The sequence below is a fragment of the Carcharhinus amblyrhynchos genome, chromosome 1 (assembly GCF_965287045.1).
Source record: "Carcharhinus amblyrhynchos chromosome 1, sCarAmb.v2.hapA, whole genome shotgun sequence".
NCBI lineage: Eukaryota > Metazoa > Chordata > Chondrichthyes > Carcharhiniformes > Carcharhinidae > Carcharhinus > Carcharhinus amblyrhynchos.
The window spans coordinates 103,670,214-103,688,883 of record NC_137324.1 but is presented as its reverse complement, the minus strand read 5'-3'; the positions used below and the strand labels follow the sequence as shown (position 1 = coordinate 103,688,883).

At 40.6% G+C, this 18,670-nt stretch overlaps 1 protein-coding gene across 2 annotated transcripts in view; it reads left to right on the top strand.

Annotated features, from left to right (window-relative positions):
• Positions 1-18,670, top strand: part of LOC145343736 (cytoplasmic polyadenylation element-binding protein 2-like) — a 120,006-nt gene that overhangs the window by 79,024 nt on the left and 22,312 nt on the right. The window contains exons 5-7 of one of the 2 annotated variants that reach the window (XM_080189996.1): positions 191-214; positions 14,286-14,462; positions 14,557-14,646. In XM_080189996.1, coding sequence (XP_080046122.1) covers positions 191-214; positions 14,286-14,462; positions 14,557-14,646 — 291 coding nt within the window. The remainder of the gene's footprint in view (positions 1-190; positions 215-14,285; positions 14,463-14,556; positions 14,647-18,670) is intronic. The other variant, XM_080190006.1, reaches the window with a different exon arrangement.

The window sequence follows — 18,670 nt, the reverse complement described above, 5'->3', positions numbered from 1 at the left end:
AAATTCAGAGACTTTTAGATATGTAGCTGAACACAATTCAGTTGTTGTGTACAGAAAAAGGATGCTGACTCATAAAGCCATTTCAGTAGTTCTGTTGAAAATATATTGATTTTAACCTGCTTACCTTACATTTGTAAACTTTTAAGTGCACACTGACGAATCCTATTTATCCCTCTTTGTTTGCATGCAGCAAGAAGTTATGGGAGAAGACGAGGTAAACATTTGGTTTTTAGTGCTGGCTTTTATCTTTAAATGAATCATTATGATTTGATGACTGATCAGTAGTTACTTGTTTTTGCTGATTAATGATTGTGTCATGGATTGGATACTGATTTCTCATTAGATCTGCATGTTGTGTAGGAATTGTGTTGTGCATGATCATAAAGCTGGGCTTGATGCTTCAACAAAGTAGTTAATCATTCTGGATTATGAAATACTAACGTTCAAAATTTTGCATATTATTGGAATTCTGCATATATTAAAACATTGCATGATCACCTGAACGTGGTGTAAAACAGTTTTCTGAATTATTCAGTTGCCTCAATGAACCGGCAAGCCTTTTGCTCAAGTTGAGCAATAGAATTTTTCTACATGCGTTTTTCTTTCCATAGTATTTCTTTTTAAAAACCCAATTTTTTTGAAGGCCCCTATTAGCACCCACTGTTATAACAGCTGCTTCAGAAAGTATGAGACAGTTGAGGCCATGGTCACTGTCCAGTACTCCAAGTTGTTCTGAGCAAGTCTATACTCTTTGTATGTCTCCAGATAGAATATCAACAAATGGACCTGATGATTTGGTTGAAAACTAATGAAGATCTTAGAATTTGCAAGAGGAGCTAAATGGTTGGTCACGCTATCTCAAGGTGGGGGCGTACCATTACTGAACTAGTAATCTCAAGGCCCAGGCCAATGCTCCACCATGGCAGCTGGTGAAATTGAAATTCAATGAATAAATCTGGAATTAAAAAGCTAGTCTCAGTTATAGTGAACATGAAGCCATCATCACCTGATGTCCCAAAGCCTGCCCATGCTGCACAAAGCACAAGTATTGTGATGGAATATTTGTACTTACCTGGATGAGTGCAATTCCAACATCATTCAAGAAGCTCAGCACCATTTAGTTCAAAACAACCCACTTGATCGATACCTCATCCACTACGTTAAACTTTCATTCCCTGTGCCACCTGAGCACAGTGGCAGTGGATGCTTTGATATAAGATACTATTCGGCAGTTCACTAAGGCTCCTTTAACAAAACCCTTCTAACCTGTAACGTAGAAGGACAGGGCAGCAGATAAATTGATGAGAATACATCATCCTGACTTGGATTGATGCTGTTGCTCCTTCACTGTCACTGCTCCTCCTCCCCCCACCCCACTGAAAACTTGTCCAGTGGGGATATGTAGAATGCAGTCCAGTGTCTAACCAAGCATTCCCTTTATCCCGTATGGAGCTAAAGTTTCTCATGTCTTTTTGGAAACCCCACACACTTTTATATTCTGTGTTAATAGGGATAGTTTTCAGGCAGGGATAAAATTTAACTGGCTGATTTAATAAACAGAAATAAGTGTCAACTTGAATCAGTGCAAATGAGTAAAAGATTGTGATTTGCTACCAGCATGTAAAAGTCGTCCTGTAGTAGTGTGCTGCTTCAAGATCTTAAGAATAATTTTACTTTTTTTATGTGCAGCACTCATTTATAGTACAAAATGTAAACCAGAAAGTATTGAAAATACTCAGCAGGTCTGGCAACAACATTTTGAGTTGAATATGAGTTTTATACAGGACTGAAGGAAGGTAGAAAAATGCTGGGTTGTATCCTGTTGAAAGGGGAGCAGAAGAGCAAAAGCGAAGGTCTAGGATAGAGGGTGGGAGAGATTAAATGGCAGAGGTGCAAGTGTGAACAAAGTTCATGGTCTAAAACTGTCAAACTCAATGTTTAGTCCTGAAGGCTGTAAAGTACCTAACTAAAGGATGAGCTGCTGTCCCTTAAGCCTGTGTTGAGCTTCACTGGAACATCATGGCAGGCTGAGGACAGAAATGTGAGCATGAGAGCAATGTGGTGAATTAAATGACAAGCAACCTGAAGCTCGGGCTCATGCTTACAGTCTGTATGGAGTTGTTCCACAAAGCAATCACCCAATCTGCGATTTGTCTCCCTAATGTAGATGGGACTAGATTGCACAGCAAATACAATATAATAAATGGGAAGAAGTAACTTTTTAAAAATCTTTTAGAGAGGAACTTGGTCTTGAATTGGCTAGCTGATAGAAGACAGAGGGCGGTAGTTGATGGGAAATATTCAACCTGGAGTGCAGTTACAAGTGGTGTACCTCAAGGATCTGTTTTGGGGCCACTGCTGTTGGTCATTTTTATAAATGACCTGGATGAGGGTGTAGAAGGATGGATTAGTAAATTTGCTGACGACACCAAAGTCAGAGGAGTTGTAGACAGTGAGGATGGATGTTACACTTTGCAGAGGGACATAGATAAGCTGCAGAGCTGGGCCAAGAGGTGGCAGATGGAGTTTAATACGGAAAAGTGTGAGGTGATTCACTTTGGTAAGAATAACAGGGGTACAGAATATAGGGCTAATGGAAGGACTCTTAGTAGTGTGGAGAAGCAGAGGGATCTTGGGGTACATGTGCATAGCTCCCTGAAAGTTGGCACCCAGGTTGATAAGGTTGTTAAGAAGGCGTATGGTGTGTTAGCTTTTATTGGTAGAGGGATTGAATTTTGGAGCTGTGAGGTCATGTTACAACTGTACAAAACTCTGGTGCGGCTGCACTTGGAGTATTGTGTACAGTTCTGGTCACCACATTATAAGAAGGATGTGGAGGCATTGGAAAGGGTGCAGAGGAGGTTTACCAGGATGGTGCCTGGTACGGTGGGAAGGTCTTATGAGGAAAGGCTGAGGAACTTGAGTTTATTTTCGTTGGAGAGAAGAAGGTTACGAGGTGACCTGATTGAGGCATACAAGATGATCAAAGGATTGGATAGGGTGGACAGTGAGAGCCTTTTACCTCGGATGGTGATGGCTAACACAAGGGGACATAGCTTTAAGTTAAGGGGTGGTAATTATAGGACGGATGTCAGAGGTAGGTTCTTTACTCTGAGGGTAGTAAGGTCGTGGAATGCCCTGCCTGCAGCAGTTGTGGACTCGCCAACTTTAAGGGCGTTCAAATGGTCTGTGGATAGGCATATGGATAACATTGGAATAGTTTAGGTTAGAGGGTCATTGGATTGGTTCCACTGGTCGGCGCAACATCAAGGGCCGAAGGCCCTGTACTGCGCTGTTATGTTCTATTGATACCTCTTACTATACAAATTTCAAAAAAATAAATTTAGAAAATATGACTACATCACAAGCTTGTGTTGCAGTTGGCATTAGCACAAACTGAAGAGTGGCAGATGGAGTATAACGTTAGCAAATGTGAGGTTATCCACTTTGGAAGAAATAATAGTAGGATGGGATATTATTTAAATGGTGAAAAGTTGCAGCATGTTACTGTGCAGAGGGACCTAGGGGTCCTTGTGCACAAATCGCAAAAACCCAGTCTGCAGGTGCAGCAGGTGATCAAGAAGGCGAATGGAATGCTGGCCTTTATAGCGAGGGGGATAGAATATAAAAGCAGGGAGGTCTTGCTGCAGCTGTATAAGGCACTGGTGAGGCTGCAGCTGGAGTACTGTGTGAAGTTTTGGTTCCCTTATTTACAAAAGGATATATTGGCCTTGGAGGGAGTACAGAGAAGTTTCACCAGGCTGATACCAGAGATGAGGGGGTTAACTTATGAGGAGAGATTAAATAGACTGGGCCTGTACTCATTGGAGTATAGAAGGCTGAGGGGGGATCTTACAGAGACTTATAAGATAACGAAGGGGCTAGATAGGGTAGAGAGATTCTTTTCACTTAGAAAGGAAACCAGAACTAGAGGGCGCTGCCTCAAAATAAGGGGGGAGGGGGCAGTTTAGAACAGAGTTGAGGATGAACTTCTTCACTCAGAGGGTTTTGAATCTCTGGAATTCTCTGCCCATTGAAGTGGTGGAGGCTACCTCGTTGAATATGTTTAAGTCACGGGTAGATAGATTTCTGTTAGATAAAGGAATTAAGGGTTACGGGGAGCAGGTGGGAAAGTAGAACTGATCCACTTCAGATCAGCCATCATCTTATTGAATGGCGGGGCAGGCTCGAAGGGCTAAATGGCTTACTCCTGCTCCTATTTCTTATGTCTTTGTGAGCATGTGGATTCATGTTTAAATTGTTTTTGTAGCAAAATTGCTATTTTAATGTCTGTTGGATGGGTTGGGTAAACTATTGCCTGAATCAAACCCTTGCCTTAGAAAGAAACAGGACAGTGTCGCTGAATTCTGCCTAATTTACGAAATTATTATTCTATTCTCTCCACTTGATTGTTCCAGCATATTTTCAGTTTTACTCATGATTACATACTTAGCATCTCATTGTGGAGCCCTGCTCTAGTAATGTAGCAATATATGCAAACTGAAGTGATGTCATAAGATGTAGAGTGAAAAACAGAAAAGCAGCAGCTTTTTTAACCCAGCGCTTCCAAGTATCATGTCTCCAAATTAACAACTATTTACGCTGCTTCCAGCATTATTAGCCATTAAAATCAACTTACATTCCTTTTGAAAGAAAAAATATTTTTGTCAATAATCAACTCAAAACAATGCACATGTAACAATTCCAAAAGATCATCCTCTAAATATTTTCCAAGGAAATGGGTTTAATTCTAGTCCACAAAGTCAGGTACTAGCCCATTCGGAAGGATCTGTCTTGACAATCAGCAAAACATATTCTAGGGTTGTTTCAGGAAAGAGTTCACCAAAAATTGTAGTTCCTTAGTATTACATAGCACTGGACTGATACGCAGGGCAGGGTAGGTGTAGGAGGATGCGGCGGCGCAGGCTCGTTGGGCTGAAGGGCCTGTTTCCCGTGCTGGGTTGTTCTTTGTTCTTTGATACATTGCCATTTGAAACTGCAGGAGCAGATGGGATACCAACAGCAATCTTTGGTACCAGAACAAGCCTTTGTGTGTCACAACTGTCAGAGATCCTGTGATTTCTTGTCGAGTCCTGCCACAGCAGATGGTGGAATTTGAATTCAATCTGGGATTAAGAATCTATTGATGACCATGAAACCTTTTATTGACGGAAAAACCCATCTGGTTCACTAATGTCCTTTAGGGAAGGAAATCTGCCATCCTTACCTGGTCTGGCCTACATGTGACTCCGGAACCACAGCAATGTGATTGACTGTCAACTGGCCTCTGATGGGCAATAAATGCTGATCAGCCAGCGATATCCATATCCCATGAATTCATTTTAAAAAAATCATCTGCAAATAGGCCTGGCTCAGGTCAATTTTGCTGAAATTTTCATCTCTCACCAATTCCATAAACAAGTCTTCAGTGTGCAGTAATGGACATTGTTCATTGCATAACACTGGATTTATGTTGACCTGTCTCTGTAAATTCTTACAGATCCATTTTTCTTGACAACTGGAATGATAGGCGTGGCTCATTCACTGATGCTGACTCAGTTTTGATCAGTCGCTCCAGGTCAGCTGCCACCTTTGGCCTATAGCATATGGTACACACCTTGTCTTCGAGCATTTCGCTTGACTTCCACCTTTAATTTTCAGTTTGACTTTAATGTCCTTCGTGCTCCCTAATTGTCCTAAAAAAAAGTGTATTTTTTAATGATTTTCATGAGGCCCTGATTTTCCGTTGGCCATGTTGAATTCAATTCAGGCAAATTTTCTCCAGCCATACATGACTGAGCAACCCTGGATAATTTTCCTTCACTGAGGCGAGAAGCAAATCTGCTGCTCACCCGTTGAACTGCATAGCCATTTCAAATACACAAATATAGGTTTGGATGTGTTTTCATTGTTTTGAACCGTATTTTTCTTATTTACTGCACCGTAGGGAAAGGCAGTAGGGTAGTGGTTTTGTCACTGAGTAGAAACCCAGGGAAATGTGCTGGTGACTTGGATTCAAATCTGTATGTGGCAAATAGTGAAATTTGAACGCTAAGAACAGGGACATGTTTGGCACAACTTTGTGGGCCAAAGGGCCTGTATTGTGCTTAGAAAACATAGAAAAACTATTTCTAAGAAATTTGGGATGAAATAACTTTGTAGAATTTTGCACTTTTGTGCAACATTTATGATGACCTTAATGAAGAAATCATTGCCATAAAAATCCATCTGGTTCACTAATGTCGCTAATGTCTTCCATCCTCGTCTGGTCCGGCCTACATGTGACTCCAGATCCACAGCATTGTAGTTGACTCTTGATGCCCTCCGAAATGGCCCACTAAGTTAAGGGCAATTAGGGATTCACAATAAACTGCAGCAATTCAAGGCAATGGCTTACTATACCTGCCTAAGGGCAGCAAATGTTGGCCTTACCTGCAATACCCAGATCTCATGAAAGAATTTAAAAAATGCAGGCCTTGCTTATCTGCATGGTTATACAGTCAAGTACAGATCTTGTGCGTTCTTAATTCAGAGGATCTGTGTTCACTGACAAGGCCAAGACTTGCTGCCCATCCCTAATTGTCCTTGGGAAGGTAATGGTGAGCCACTGCCTTTAACTTCTGCAATCCATCTGGTGCAGATGCATCCACAGTGTTGTTATGAGGGAGTTCCAGGATGTTGACCAAACTAAATAGAACTGTATTGTAATGAGTTCAGTGTCAGGATGGTGTGTGACTTGGAGGGACATTTGCAGATGGTGGTGTTCCATGGTTCTGCTGCTCTTGCCCTTCTAAGTAACAGTGGTCTAAGGTTTGGAAGGCATGTTGAAGGGGTGAGTTGCAGTAATGCGCTTGTAGATGATACATCCAATTGCCACTATGCATTGGTGGTGGAGGAAGTGAATGTTTAAGATGGCGAAGGGGGCATTATAACTTTGTAGAATTTAGTACAGTTGTGCAACCTTACATTTACAAGGTTATGAAAACTGGCAGCAAAATTCTGTACAAGGCATTCTCAATCTCATAAATTCATATTTACTTAAATAAACACAGAAAATGCTTGGAGATACTTTGCAGGACAGACAGCATCTGTGGAGAAAGAGAAACCAAATTAGCATTTCCAGTTGAAAATGTTGAACTTGGTGTTTAATTTTGAAGCTTTCCTGATTCAGCATTATTTCAAAAAAAATTGTACCATATGGGGGCACCTCATCCAACAAGCTGCAGTACAGTCAGAACTGACCACACAAACTCTACTGTGGAGAAGCAATGAAAGCAGGAGAGACAGCAGAACCCTGGCTCAAGAACCCACCCTTCTCAGGACAGCTCTTGTCCTTCCTGCCCAAAGACCTGTGGCTCCAGGATTGGCCTTGCTGAGCGACCTGAGGAGGCACAAATCATGAAGCATGGCAGATGCCATCCTTGTTTTGAGGGACCAACAACAATAACTTGTTTTAAAGTTACAGCTCCTAATGTTTTCCAGTTCTAAATTTCAGATTTTGGTCTGCCAGTGTGATGATTACAAACTTGTATGAATGTGATCCATTGTCTTCTTTTGCTTCTGTTTTTAGTCTTTTTTATGAAAGCATCTACTGACTACAGCTGTGAAATGGGTTTAATTATAACTCTTCTCTGAAGTGCTTTTATTACTGATACAAAAAGTACTGTATATAGTACAAATTGCATTTCAGAGAAATAGGACTACAATTTACTCAAACAAACTTGTAGTTTCAACTCTGCTGGAGCTCAGCACCAAGGCCCTTTCATTATTTGAAAAGCACACTTTATCTCCAGGTTTGACAGCATTGTGACTTGAGTCAACATGTTGTGAGCATTAGACCATCTTTACTTTTACTTTCTGCACCTAGACACCAATGGTACTATTTTACTAATTGTATTACTAATCATCCCATGTGCCTGCAAAAGATGAACTCCGAACTGTGATCTAAATCAGACAAATGAGTTAGATTGGCACCTACTTGACAGTAATAATCTGAATACTCTGATTTACTGCCTTTTACTGAGTTTATTACTTTAAATAATGGTTGTGTTTGCAGATATTTTGAGCTTTCTTTTTACATATAAAATGTTCAGATTGTCAGGGATTTCTCTCCTGCTAAAGATGAAAACTGCAATCTCCTTCCCAAATATTTGACCAAGAGTGAATTTGATCCAACATAGTGTGCCCCAGATCCTGCACCTTAAAAGGCATTGTTAATCAATGACTAGTTTATATAAAGACCCAATAAAAAGTAGATATGTGGTGTTGCAAATATTGAGTGAATAGACCTGTGTTTCATGCAACTCACAAAGAAGGAACCTGGATTTTTATGCTGAATCATTTCCGCTGAGATGTTCATTGATAATAGAAATGCAGCCATGTGCATCTTATTTGCTGGTCTATCAAACAAATGCCATCCAGCAATTTTTATGTATGAGGTTTCTTACTGTTTTCTAATTTCAGTTTTCAGATGCAGGGTTGAAATTAAGAAGTTTAATAAATTGGTTGTAACTTGGTTGTGCTGGACTTGAGCATTGCTGAAAAAAGAGGCTGTCAATGCTTGTCATCTTGCATGATCACAAGAATACTAAATCTAAAACAGAACAACAATTTATACTGCATGAGAAGAGGGTGCTGATTGGTTGGCAAGTGAACTCTGGTATAGGTGTTGCCATAGAGAATGAACTAGGGAACAGTTAACCATCAACTTCTGTTTAATTTCAAACCAAGCAAGTCATCTCTGGTCAAATAAGATGTTTCACAACACCAGATAAAGTCCAGCAGGCTTATTTGGTAGCATGAGCTTTCGGAGTGCTGCTTCTTCATTGGGTAGATGAGGACAGTGCAGTTGATATTGTCTGCATGGACTTTAGCAAGGCCTTTGACAAGGTACCGCACGATTGGTTTTGCATAAAGTTAAATATCACGGATCCAGGGTGAGGTATCTAAATGGATACAAAATTGGCTTCTCGACAGGAGCCAGTAGGTGGTTGTAGAACATTGTTTTTCAAACTGGGGGGCCTGTGACCAGCGGTGTGCCTCAGGGATCAGTGATGGGCCCACTGTTATTTGTCATTTATATTAATGATTTGGATGAGAATATAGGGGGCAATATAGAATATAGGAAGTTTGCAGATGACACCAAGATTGGTATCATGGTGGACAGTGAAGAAAGTTATCTCCAATTGCAGTGGGATCTTGATCAGTTGGGCCAGTGGGCTGATGAATGGCAAATGGAGTTTAATTTAGACCAATGTGAGGTAATGCATTTTGATAGATTGAATCAGAGCAGGACTTACTCAGTTAATGGTAGGGTGTCGAGGAGAGTTACAGAACAAAGATCTAGGGATACATGTTCATAGCTCCTTGAAAGTGGAGTCACTGGTGGACAGAGTGGTGAAAAAGGCATTCTGCATGCTCGGTTTCATCGGTCAGAACATTGAAAACAGGAGTTGGGATGTCTTGTTGAAGTTGTACAAGACATTGGAAAGGCCACACTTGGAATACTGTGTGCAATTCTGGTCACCCTGTTATAGAAAGGATATTATTAAACCAGAAAGAGTGCAAAAAAGATTTACTAGGATGCTACCAGGACTTGATGGATTGAGTTATAAGGAGAGGCTGAATAGACTGGGACTTTTTTCTCTGGAGCGTAGGAGACTTGAGGGGTGACCTTATAGAGGTCTATAAAATAATCAGGGGCATAGACAAGGTAGATAGTCAATATCTTTTCCCAAAGGAAGGGGAGTATAAAACTAGAGGGCATAAGTTTAAGGTGAGAGGGCAGAGATACAAAAGTGTCCAGAGGGGCAATTTTTTTATACAGAGGGTGATAAGTGTCTGGAGCAAGCTGTCACTAGGAGTAGTAGAGGCGGGAACAATTTTATCATTTAAAAAGCATTTAGATAGTTACATGGGTACGAAGTATATGGGCCAAATGTGGGTAACTACTGGCCGGTTAGCTTAACGTCCGTAGTTGGGAAAATGCTGGAATCCATCATTTAAAGAAGAAATAGCAGGACACCTGGAAAAGAATGGTTCAATCAAGCGGACGCAGCATGGACTCGTGAAGAAAAAGTCGTGTTTGACAAATTTACTGGATTTTTATGAAGATGTAACAAGTGCAGTTGACAGAGGGGAACTGGTGGATGTGGTGTTTTTGGATTTCCAGAAGGCATTCAATAAGATGCCTCACAAAAGGTTGCTTTTCCGGTTGGCAGTTGGTGACTAGTGGCATGCCGCAGGGATTGGTGCTGGGTCCTCAACTGTTTACCATATACATAGACGATCTGGAGGAGGGGACTGAGTGTAGGGTAACAAAGTTTGCAGATGACACAAAGATGAGTAGGAAAGCAAATTGCGTGGAGGACGTGGAAAGTCTACAGAGAGATTTGGATAGGCTAAGTGAGTGGGCGAGGATCTGGCAGGTGGAATATAATGTTGGCATGTGAAGTTATCCACTTTGGAAGGACTAATAGTAAAATGGACTATTATTTAAATGGTGAAAAATTACAACATGCTACTGTGCGGAGGGACTTGGGGGTCCTTGTGCATGAATTGCAAAAACTCAGTTTGCAGGTGCAGCAGGTGATCAAGAAGGCAAATGGAATGTTGGCCTTTATCGCAAGGGGGATGGAGGATAAAAGCAGGGAGGTCTTGCTGCAATTGTACAAGGTACTGGTGAGGTCGCAACTAGAGTACTGTGTGCAATTTTGGTCCCCTTATTTGCGAAAGGATATATTAGCTTTGGAGGGAGTACAGAGAAGGTTCACCGGATTGATTCCGGAGGTGAGGGGTTTAGCTTATGAGGAGAGATTGAATAGATTGGGCCTGTACTCGTTGGAGTTTAGAAGGCTGAGAGGGGATCTTATAGAGACACATAAGATAATGAAGGGGCTAAACAGGGTAGAAGCAGAGAGATTGTTTCCACTTAGAAAGGAAACAAGAACGAGAGGGCACAGCCTCAAAATAAGGGGGAGTCAATTTAGAACAGAGTTGAGGAGGAACTTCTTCTCCCAGAGGGTAGTGAATCTTTGGAATTCTCTGCCCATTGAAGCAGTGGAGGCTACCTTGTTAAATGTGTTTAAGTCACAGGTAGATAATTTCCTTATTGGTCAGAAATCTAAGGGTTATGGGGAACAGGTGGGTAAGTGGAATTGAACCACTATCAGATCAACCATGATCTTATTGAATGGCAGGGCAGGCTCAAGGGGCTAGATGGCCTACTCCTGCTCCTATTTTTTATGTTCTTATTAGCTAAGGGGTTTAAAAAAAGGCAGCATGGACAAGTTAGGCCAAAGGGCCTGTTTCCATGCTGTAAACCTTTGACTCTAGGTGAGTGAGAGTTGGGTTCACAGACAGGGCACATATAGACACACACTCAGTTACAAGATAATGTCCAACACTGGCATCTCCACATGACTTCTGGTCAAGACATTACCATGGGAGTTGAATCAGGGGGTGCCTATCCCCCAAGCTTTTGTTCAAAGACACAATCCATGGACATGTTTTTGCCTTTTGCAAATGTGAAAATATGTAGCTTCTAGCACATCAGATATTTACTACATATTTGGTGGCATCATTAATTACAATGCAAAACCGCATCTACTTAAGTGAGTTTACAGTGTTGATGTGTTTGAAGTGTTGTTTTGAATTGGCAGTCATCTGTTGAGGCAATATAGCAGCACAAACAAATCAAATTGAAAAATGAAAGAAAGTTGAGTATCTCAGACCAACCATGCTTCAGTACACAGCATAAATTAGCAATCCTATTACCAGCCTGTTCTGCTTTATCTTTCAGATTCCACTTACCAACAAATCAGCACCCTCTTAGAATCATAGACATTTATAGCTCAGAAACAGGCCTTTTGGCCCTTCTTGTCTGTGCTGAACCATTTTTTGCAAAGTCCCACTGACCTGCACTTGGACCGTATCCCTCCAGACCCCGCTCATCCATGTACCTGTCCAAGTTTTTCTTAAATGTTAAAAGTGACCCCACATTTACCACTTTATCCGGCAGCTCATTCCACACTCCCACCACTCTGTGTGAAGAAGCCCCCCCTAATAGTCCCTTTAAACTTTTCTCCTTTCACCCTTAACCCATGCCCTCTGGGTTTTTTTTTCTCCCCTAGCCTCAGTGGAAAAAACCTGCTTGCATTCACCCTATCTATACCCATCAAAATCTTATACACCTATATCAAATCTCCCCTCATTCTTCTACGCTCCAGGGAATAAACTCCTAACCTGTTCAATCTCTTTCTGTAACTCAGCTTCTCAAGTCCTGACAACATCCTTGTGAACCTTTTTTTGCACTCTTTCAACCTTATTTACATCCTTAGTGTAACTAGGTGACCAAAACTGTACACAATACTCTAAATTCAGCCTCACCAATGCCTTATATAACCTTACCATAACACTCCAACTTTTATACTTGATACACCGATTTATAAAGGCCAATGTACCAAAAGCACTCTTTACGACCCTATCCACCTGTGACGTCACTTTTAGGGAATTCTGTACCTGTATTCCTAGATCCCTCCGTTCAACTGCACTCTTCAGAGTCCTACCATTTAGCCTGTATGTTCTACTTTGGTTTGTCCTTCCAAAGTGCAATACCTCACGCTTGTCTGAGTTAAATTCCATTTGCCATTTTTCAGCCCATTTTTCCAGTTGGTCCAAGTCCCTCTGCAAGCTTTGAAAACCTTCCTCACTGTTCACTACACCTCCAATCTTTGTATCATCAGCAAATTTGCTGATTCAATTTACCACATTATCATTCAGATCATTGATATAGATGACAAACAGCAATGGACCCAACACTGATCCCTGCGGCGCACCACTAGTCACAGGCCCCCACTCAGAAGCAATCCTCCACAACCACTTTGTCTTCTTCCATTCAGCCAGTGTCTAATCCAGTTTACTATGTCCCCATGTATACCTAGCGACTGAACCTTCCTAACTAATCTCCCATGAGGGACCTTATCAAAGGCCTTACTGAAATCCAGGTAGACGACATCCACTGCCTTCCCTTCATCCACTTTCCTGCTAACCTCTTTGAAAAACTCTAATAGATTGGTCAAACATGACCTACCACTCTCCAAGCTATGTTGACTCTCCCTAATAAGTCCCAGTCTATCCAAATATTTGTAGATCCTATCCCTTATCACACCTTCCAATAACTTGCCCACCACCGACATCAAACTTACTGGCCTATAATTTCCCAGATTTCTTTTGGAACCTTTTTTAAACAACGGAACAACATGAGCCACCCTCCAATCATCTGGCACCTCCCCCATGCATACTGACATTTTAAATATGTCTGCCAGGGCCCCTGCAAGTTCACTGCTAGCCTCCCTCAAGGTCCATGGGAATACCCTGTCTGGTCCTGGGGATTTATCCACTCTGATTTGCCTCAAGACAGCCAGCACCACCACCTCTTTAATCTGTATAGGTTCCATGACCTCCCTACCTGTGTGCCCTATTTCCGTAGACTCCATGCCCGTTTCTTCTGAAAATATGGATGCAAGAAAACCATTTAGTATCTCCCCCATCTGTTTTGGTTCCATACACAGTCTACCACTGTGGTCTTCAAGAGGACCAATTTTATCCCTCACTATCCTTTTGCTCCTAACATACCTATAGAAGCTCTTTGGATTTTCCTTCACTCTGTCTGCCAAAGCAACCTCATGTCTTTTAGCTCTCCCGATTTCCCTCTTAAGTAGCTTCTTGCACTTTTTATACTCCTCAAGCATCTGATCTGTTTCTTGCTGCCTGTACACTTCATACAACTCTCTCTTCCTCTTGATCAGTGTTACAATCTCCCTCGAACCAAGGTTCCTTTTTCCTATTTACTTTGCCTCTTTTGTATATAAATTGTTGTTCTCTCTGAGATTTGGTATCCTTGCAAATCTGTCCTGACGAGTGTAACACAAAAAGCTTTGAGAGCATGTCTCTTTTCTCAGCAGTACTGATTTCAAAGTTAGATTTTATAAACCATATGCCCTTATTTCTTTCCTGATAATCCTCCTCCAGTGAACCTTGTGGTAAAGTCTTAGCATCATTAGTGCCCAGGGATTTTTTTTTTTTGCAACCTCCAGTGATACGTAAATGCAACAGTTTGTTGTAAACAAATTACCATCTTTTATTCTGCTCATTAAATGTTAAATTTGACTTAATATTGCATTGTACAAATGCATCATGTTAATTGAGTAATTTTGAGGCCTTTAACCCTTGTGTAAAGCAGCTGAGTCCTTTTTGAAATTTCAATTTGTGGTTACTTTTTGCAGGACGCTCTTCATTGTTCCCCATTGAAGATGGTTTTCTTGATGATGGACATGGTGATCAGTCTGTCCCTGGGGTTCTAAATTCTGTTAATTGCTGCTCATCTCACCAGAATGGGGAACGAATTGAACGATACTCACGTAAAGTATTTGTTGGTGGCCTTCCCCCAGATATTGATGAAGGTAACGCTAGTTGTGAAACAATAGCTCAAGGGTTTTTATTTTCTATACACATATATTTGTCAAGATCATGCATTGGTACGCACTTCTTTTACAGATGAAATTACTGCCAGCTTTCGTCGTTTTGGACCTTTGGTTGTTGATTGGCCTCATAAGGCTGAAAGCAAATCCTATTTTCCACCAAAAGGTGAGGCATTGACTAATATGCCTGTCTCCGATATATTCTGTTTGTAGCCAACTAGACACAAATTGAATTTATATTATCTGTGTATTAAAATTAATAAACTTTCAGAATGTAAATTCACAGGTCAGCTCACTAACATTTTTCTGACATTTTGTCAAGTATTTTCCGACTTCTTAGTCAATATAAGACTTGCAAAATAAACTTAACAGAATTTTGCAAATAATCCACAAGTTACTTTTTTGCCTGGGGAGAGGTAGACGGATTTGTGTTTAGGACTCGGACAGCATTTATGCTGCTGTAACGTTTGTTTAATTTACAACTGCCGTGTTTTACTTTAGATGAAAATTATAATAGAGTTTAGTTAGAGCAGCCATGATCTTATTGAATGGTAGTACAAACGCAAAGGGCCAAATGCCAACTTCTATTCCTGTGTTCAGAATTAATGCTACCTGATTGTGCATTGTACTGTTTAGTTGTAAAGTAGTACAGTCTTGATACCTGTGCCATAGAATCTGCCATATATAAGTTGAGATTTTAGCTTTGCTGTGTTGGTGAGTTGGCAAGTGGAGAAGAAAGAAAATGTGATACAAAGTCTACTCTAGGCCACTCTGTATATGTTTTAGCAGCTAATTTTTGACTATATTGGACTTGTCCTAGAACAAGTGTACAACCATGTAAACATAAAATGGAAAGGTAGTAGAATTGCAACACATAGATGTGATTTGCCACTAAGAAATCAATTTGAAGTTAACCTTAAGGTAGCTTGCAAGTCTAAAGAAATGTATGGAGTATCTTGAAGTTCATTATACCATGGCAATCAGACAGCACATACCTGTTCTTTATTGCTGATTGTGGAACCCTCAGGGCCACGCAATTGTAGACCTAATTACAGCTTTCGTCCAAACATGCATAAATGAGTGCATTCCAAAGATAAGATGACGCATCAATTGCTCAAGTGTGGCATCAAAAAACCCAAGTAAAGTTGAAGCCCATAGGAGTTGAGGTGCAGGAAGGCATTCCAGCTGCTAGAATCATACCAAGTACAAAGGAAGGTTGTGAGGCCAAAATAATTCATAGAAATTCAAAAAATATTGAAGATTTGTGGCACAGGAGGGCAATTGGTCCATTGTATATAAACTGGCTGAAAAAGCTATTCAACCTAATCATACCTTCATCAGACCAAATCTTGGTCTGTAGTTCTGTAGGTTACAACACTTCATGTACATGTATTTTTAACTACAACGAGAGCTTCTGCCCAGTGAGATCAAGGACAGAAGCTATTTGGCTAAAGCTAAGGAACAAAAAAGCTGCAATTGAATTGTTCTGAGTGGTCTATAGGCCACCAACTAGTGGGAAAGATGTAGAGGAACAAAATTGCCAACAAATTAAAGAGAAGTACAAGATTTACAGAGTAGGGGGAACTTTATCCAATATAGAATGGAATAGTAGTTCCTAAAGTGCATTCAGGGGAATTTTCTACAGCAGTACATTTGCAGTCCAGTGAGAAAGAAGATTTGATTCGTGGGAATGAGGTGAGGGGATCAAGCCTGGGGATCAACTCTGGTTCAGAGTAGAGTGTAGGACAACATATGACTAGCAACACCAGGTGTACCTAAAAATAAGGTGTCAAACTGGTGAAGCTGCAAGACAGGACTATTTGCGTGCCAAACGGCATAAGCAAAAAGTAATAGACAGACCTAAACAATCCCACAACCAACGGATCAGATCTAAGCTCTACAATCTTTCCACATGCAGCTGTGAATGGTGGAGCATAGGAATTAGGAGCAGAAATAGGCAAATTCAGCCCTTCAAGCCTGCCCCACCTGGCATTCAATCCGATCATGGCTGATCTCTCTCTGTTCTCAAACACTTTAATCTATTTTTTCTATCAGAAATATCAGTCTTCCTCTTGAAACCATTTAATGATTTAGATTCCACCGCATTAGAACTCTTATTCTAGATTGCCCCATAAGGGGAAACATTTGGTTTATGTTTACTCTATAAATCCCTTTTTAGAATTTTCTATAGCTCGATCAGATACCCTCTCATCCTTCTAAACCTCATTACAGCCTTGGTTCAAACTTGAACAAAAGGGCTGAATGCCAGAGGTGAGGTAAGTGCATGTCAAGGGCAGTCGTTTTTAATCAATTTTAGCATCAGGAGCCCTAGCAAAACTGAAATCAATGAGAATCAAGGGAAAAACTCTCTGCTGGTTGGAGTCATGCCCAGCACATGGTGGTTAGAGGTCAATCACCTCAGCTCAGGACATCACTGCAGGAATTCCTCAGGGTAGAATCTTAGAACCAATCACCTTTAGCTGCTTCATCAATAACCTTCCCAAGCACCCTCACGGACAACATTCGTCTGAAATCTGTAGTCCCTATCGGAATACATTCCACACACTCCAAGCTGGAACAGCTCCACCTCTTGTTGGCACACCACATTCTTGACTGCAAACATTACCAACCACAACCTGGCAACTAACCCAAGTGGTCAAGCCTCAGGTTTCAACTTTTCACAGAAATTCTGAACAACCCTCAATCTCAGGCCAGGGAAGATGTGGCCACTTGTTCCACAAATAGAAATGAGGAGCAGCTCAAATTGATTGTGACCATCCAAGACAGACCATTGCTCACATGAACTTCAGCCCTAAGAGATCCATTCCTGGTGGCTTCTCAACCATCCACACAGTGTCAGCTGAAGCCATTGAATTAATTTTTAAAATTCTTTCATTGGATGTTGCTTCCTTGATAATCTCAACATCAAACTATATTTGCTTTACTAGCCAAATGTATTTTAAAATTAGACGTTTTCTTATTAGCTGCCATTTATCTACCTAATGATTTTATTTAGAGTAAGTGCATATTCTGCTGCTTTCAGACTTTTGAAAGGACCTGCTTTATTTTAACTTGATCTTTCTCTACACTCTGGCTATGACTGTAACACTACATTCTGCACTTCCTCTTTTTCATTCTCCCTGTCTTCTTCCTCCTCCTCTTTGCCTGAACAGCGTGCAAGAAACAATACTTTTCACTGTATACTAATAAACGTGACAAATAAACCAAAAATTTCCTGAGACATTTATGATTCAGGTCCAAATGCTGAGCCACCTACTTCCACTCCAAGAGTAACATAACATTTATAATAATTGTTTGGCTGCAGAGTTTGCTAATAAAATTGTCATACCCATAAATGTACAAAAGCTGTTAATCATAAGATTTTACAAAGAAAACTAAATACATAGCTTATAAGGATCAGCTATTTTTATTATCTGTCCTTTCAAGACCAATTAAAACTCAGTTTCAACAAAGGAAAGAAACTGCAATCATAGTTATAGCATTGTTTTAAATCATTTTCAATGTCTTCCCAACTAACTACACTGGCAGTGGTGACTGTAAATTTCAGAATCCAAAATGTAATTGGAAGATTATTATCGTGGTCTATTTTGCCCTTGGGATGAGCTCAGCTGCGCAGCTCAGTTATATTTGCTTTCCTGCTTCCCTAGTGCTGCATGGTACAAAAGAGAATAAAATCTCATGAGAGCTTCTTGTCTCATTTGAGGAATGTATATGCTAATGTTTGGGTGTAACTACTATTGGGCCCCATATTGCAACCATACATCATAACTGAGTAATACTTTATTAAAGTAACCAAAATTCAATTTAATTGCAAAATAGTTATTTCCTTTCAAATTTTTAAAACAGACAAGATCAAGAAAACTGTTTTTCATGCTTGCTGGCAAATCCGTACTTGTGTATTTTGATAGCAGTAACTGATGGTTTCCTTAATTACTAGTATAGTTTTGCTATGGCACCTAACAGTTAAGAAAAAAGACTCCATTGTGATTTTTTTGTAATGAACTATACGCTTTGTAACCAGGATATGTTAATTCTCCCTCCTACTGCTCCTACTTACACAAACATATCAAAAACCTTCCTTATCCCAAATGATTGAGAGCCAGTATTGGCCTGCTCTTCTTGTGTTCTGCACCAGCTCCTAGCAGATGCCGGTTGGCAGCCGAGGGGTG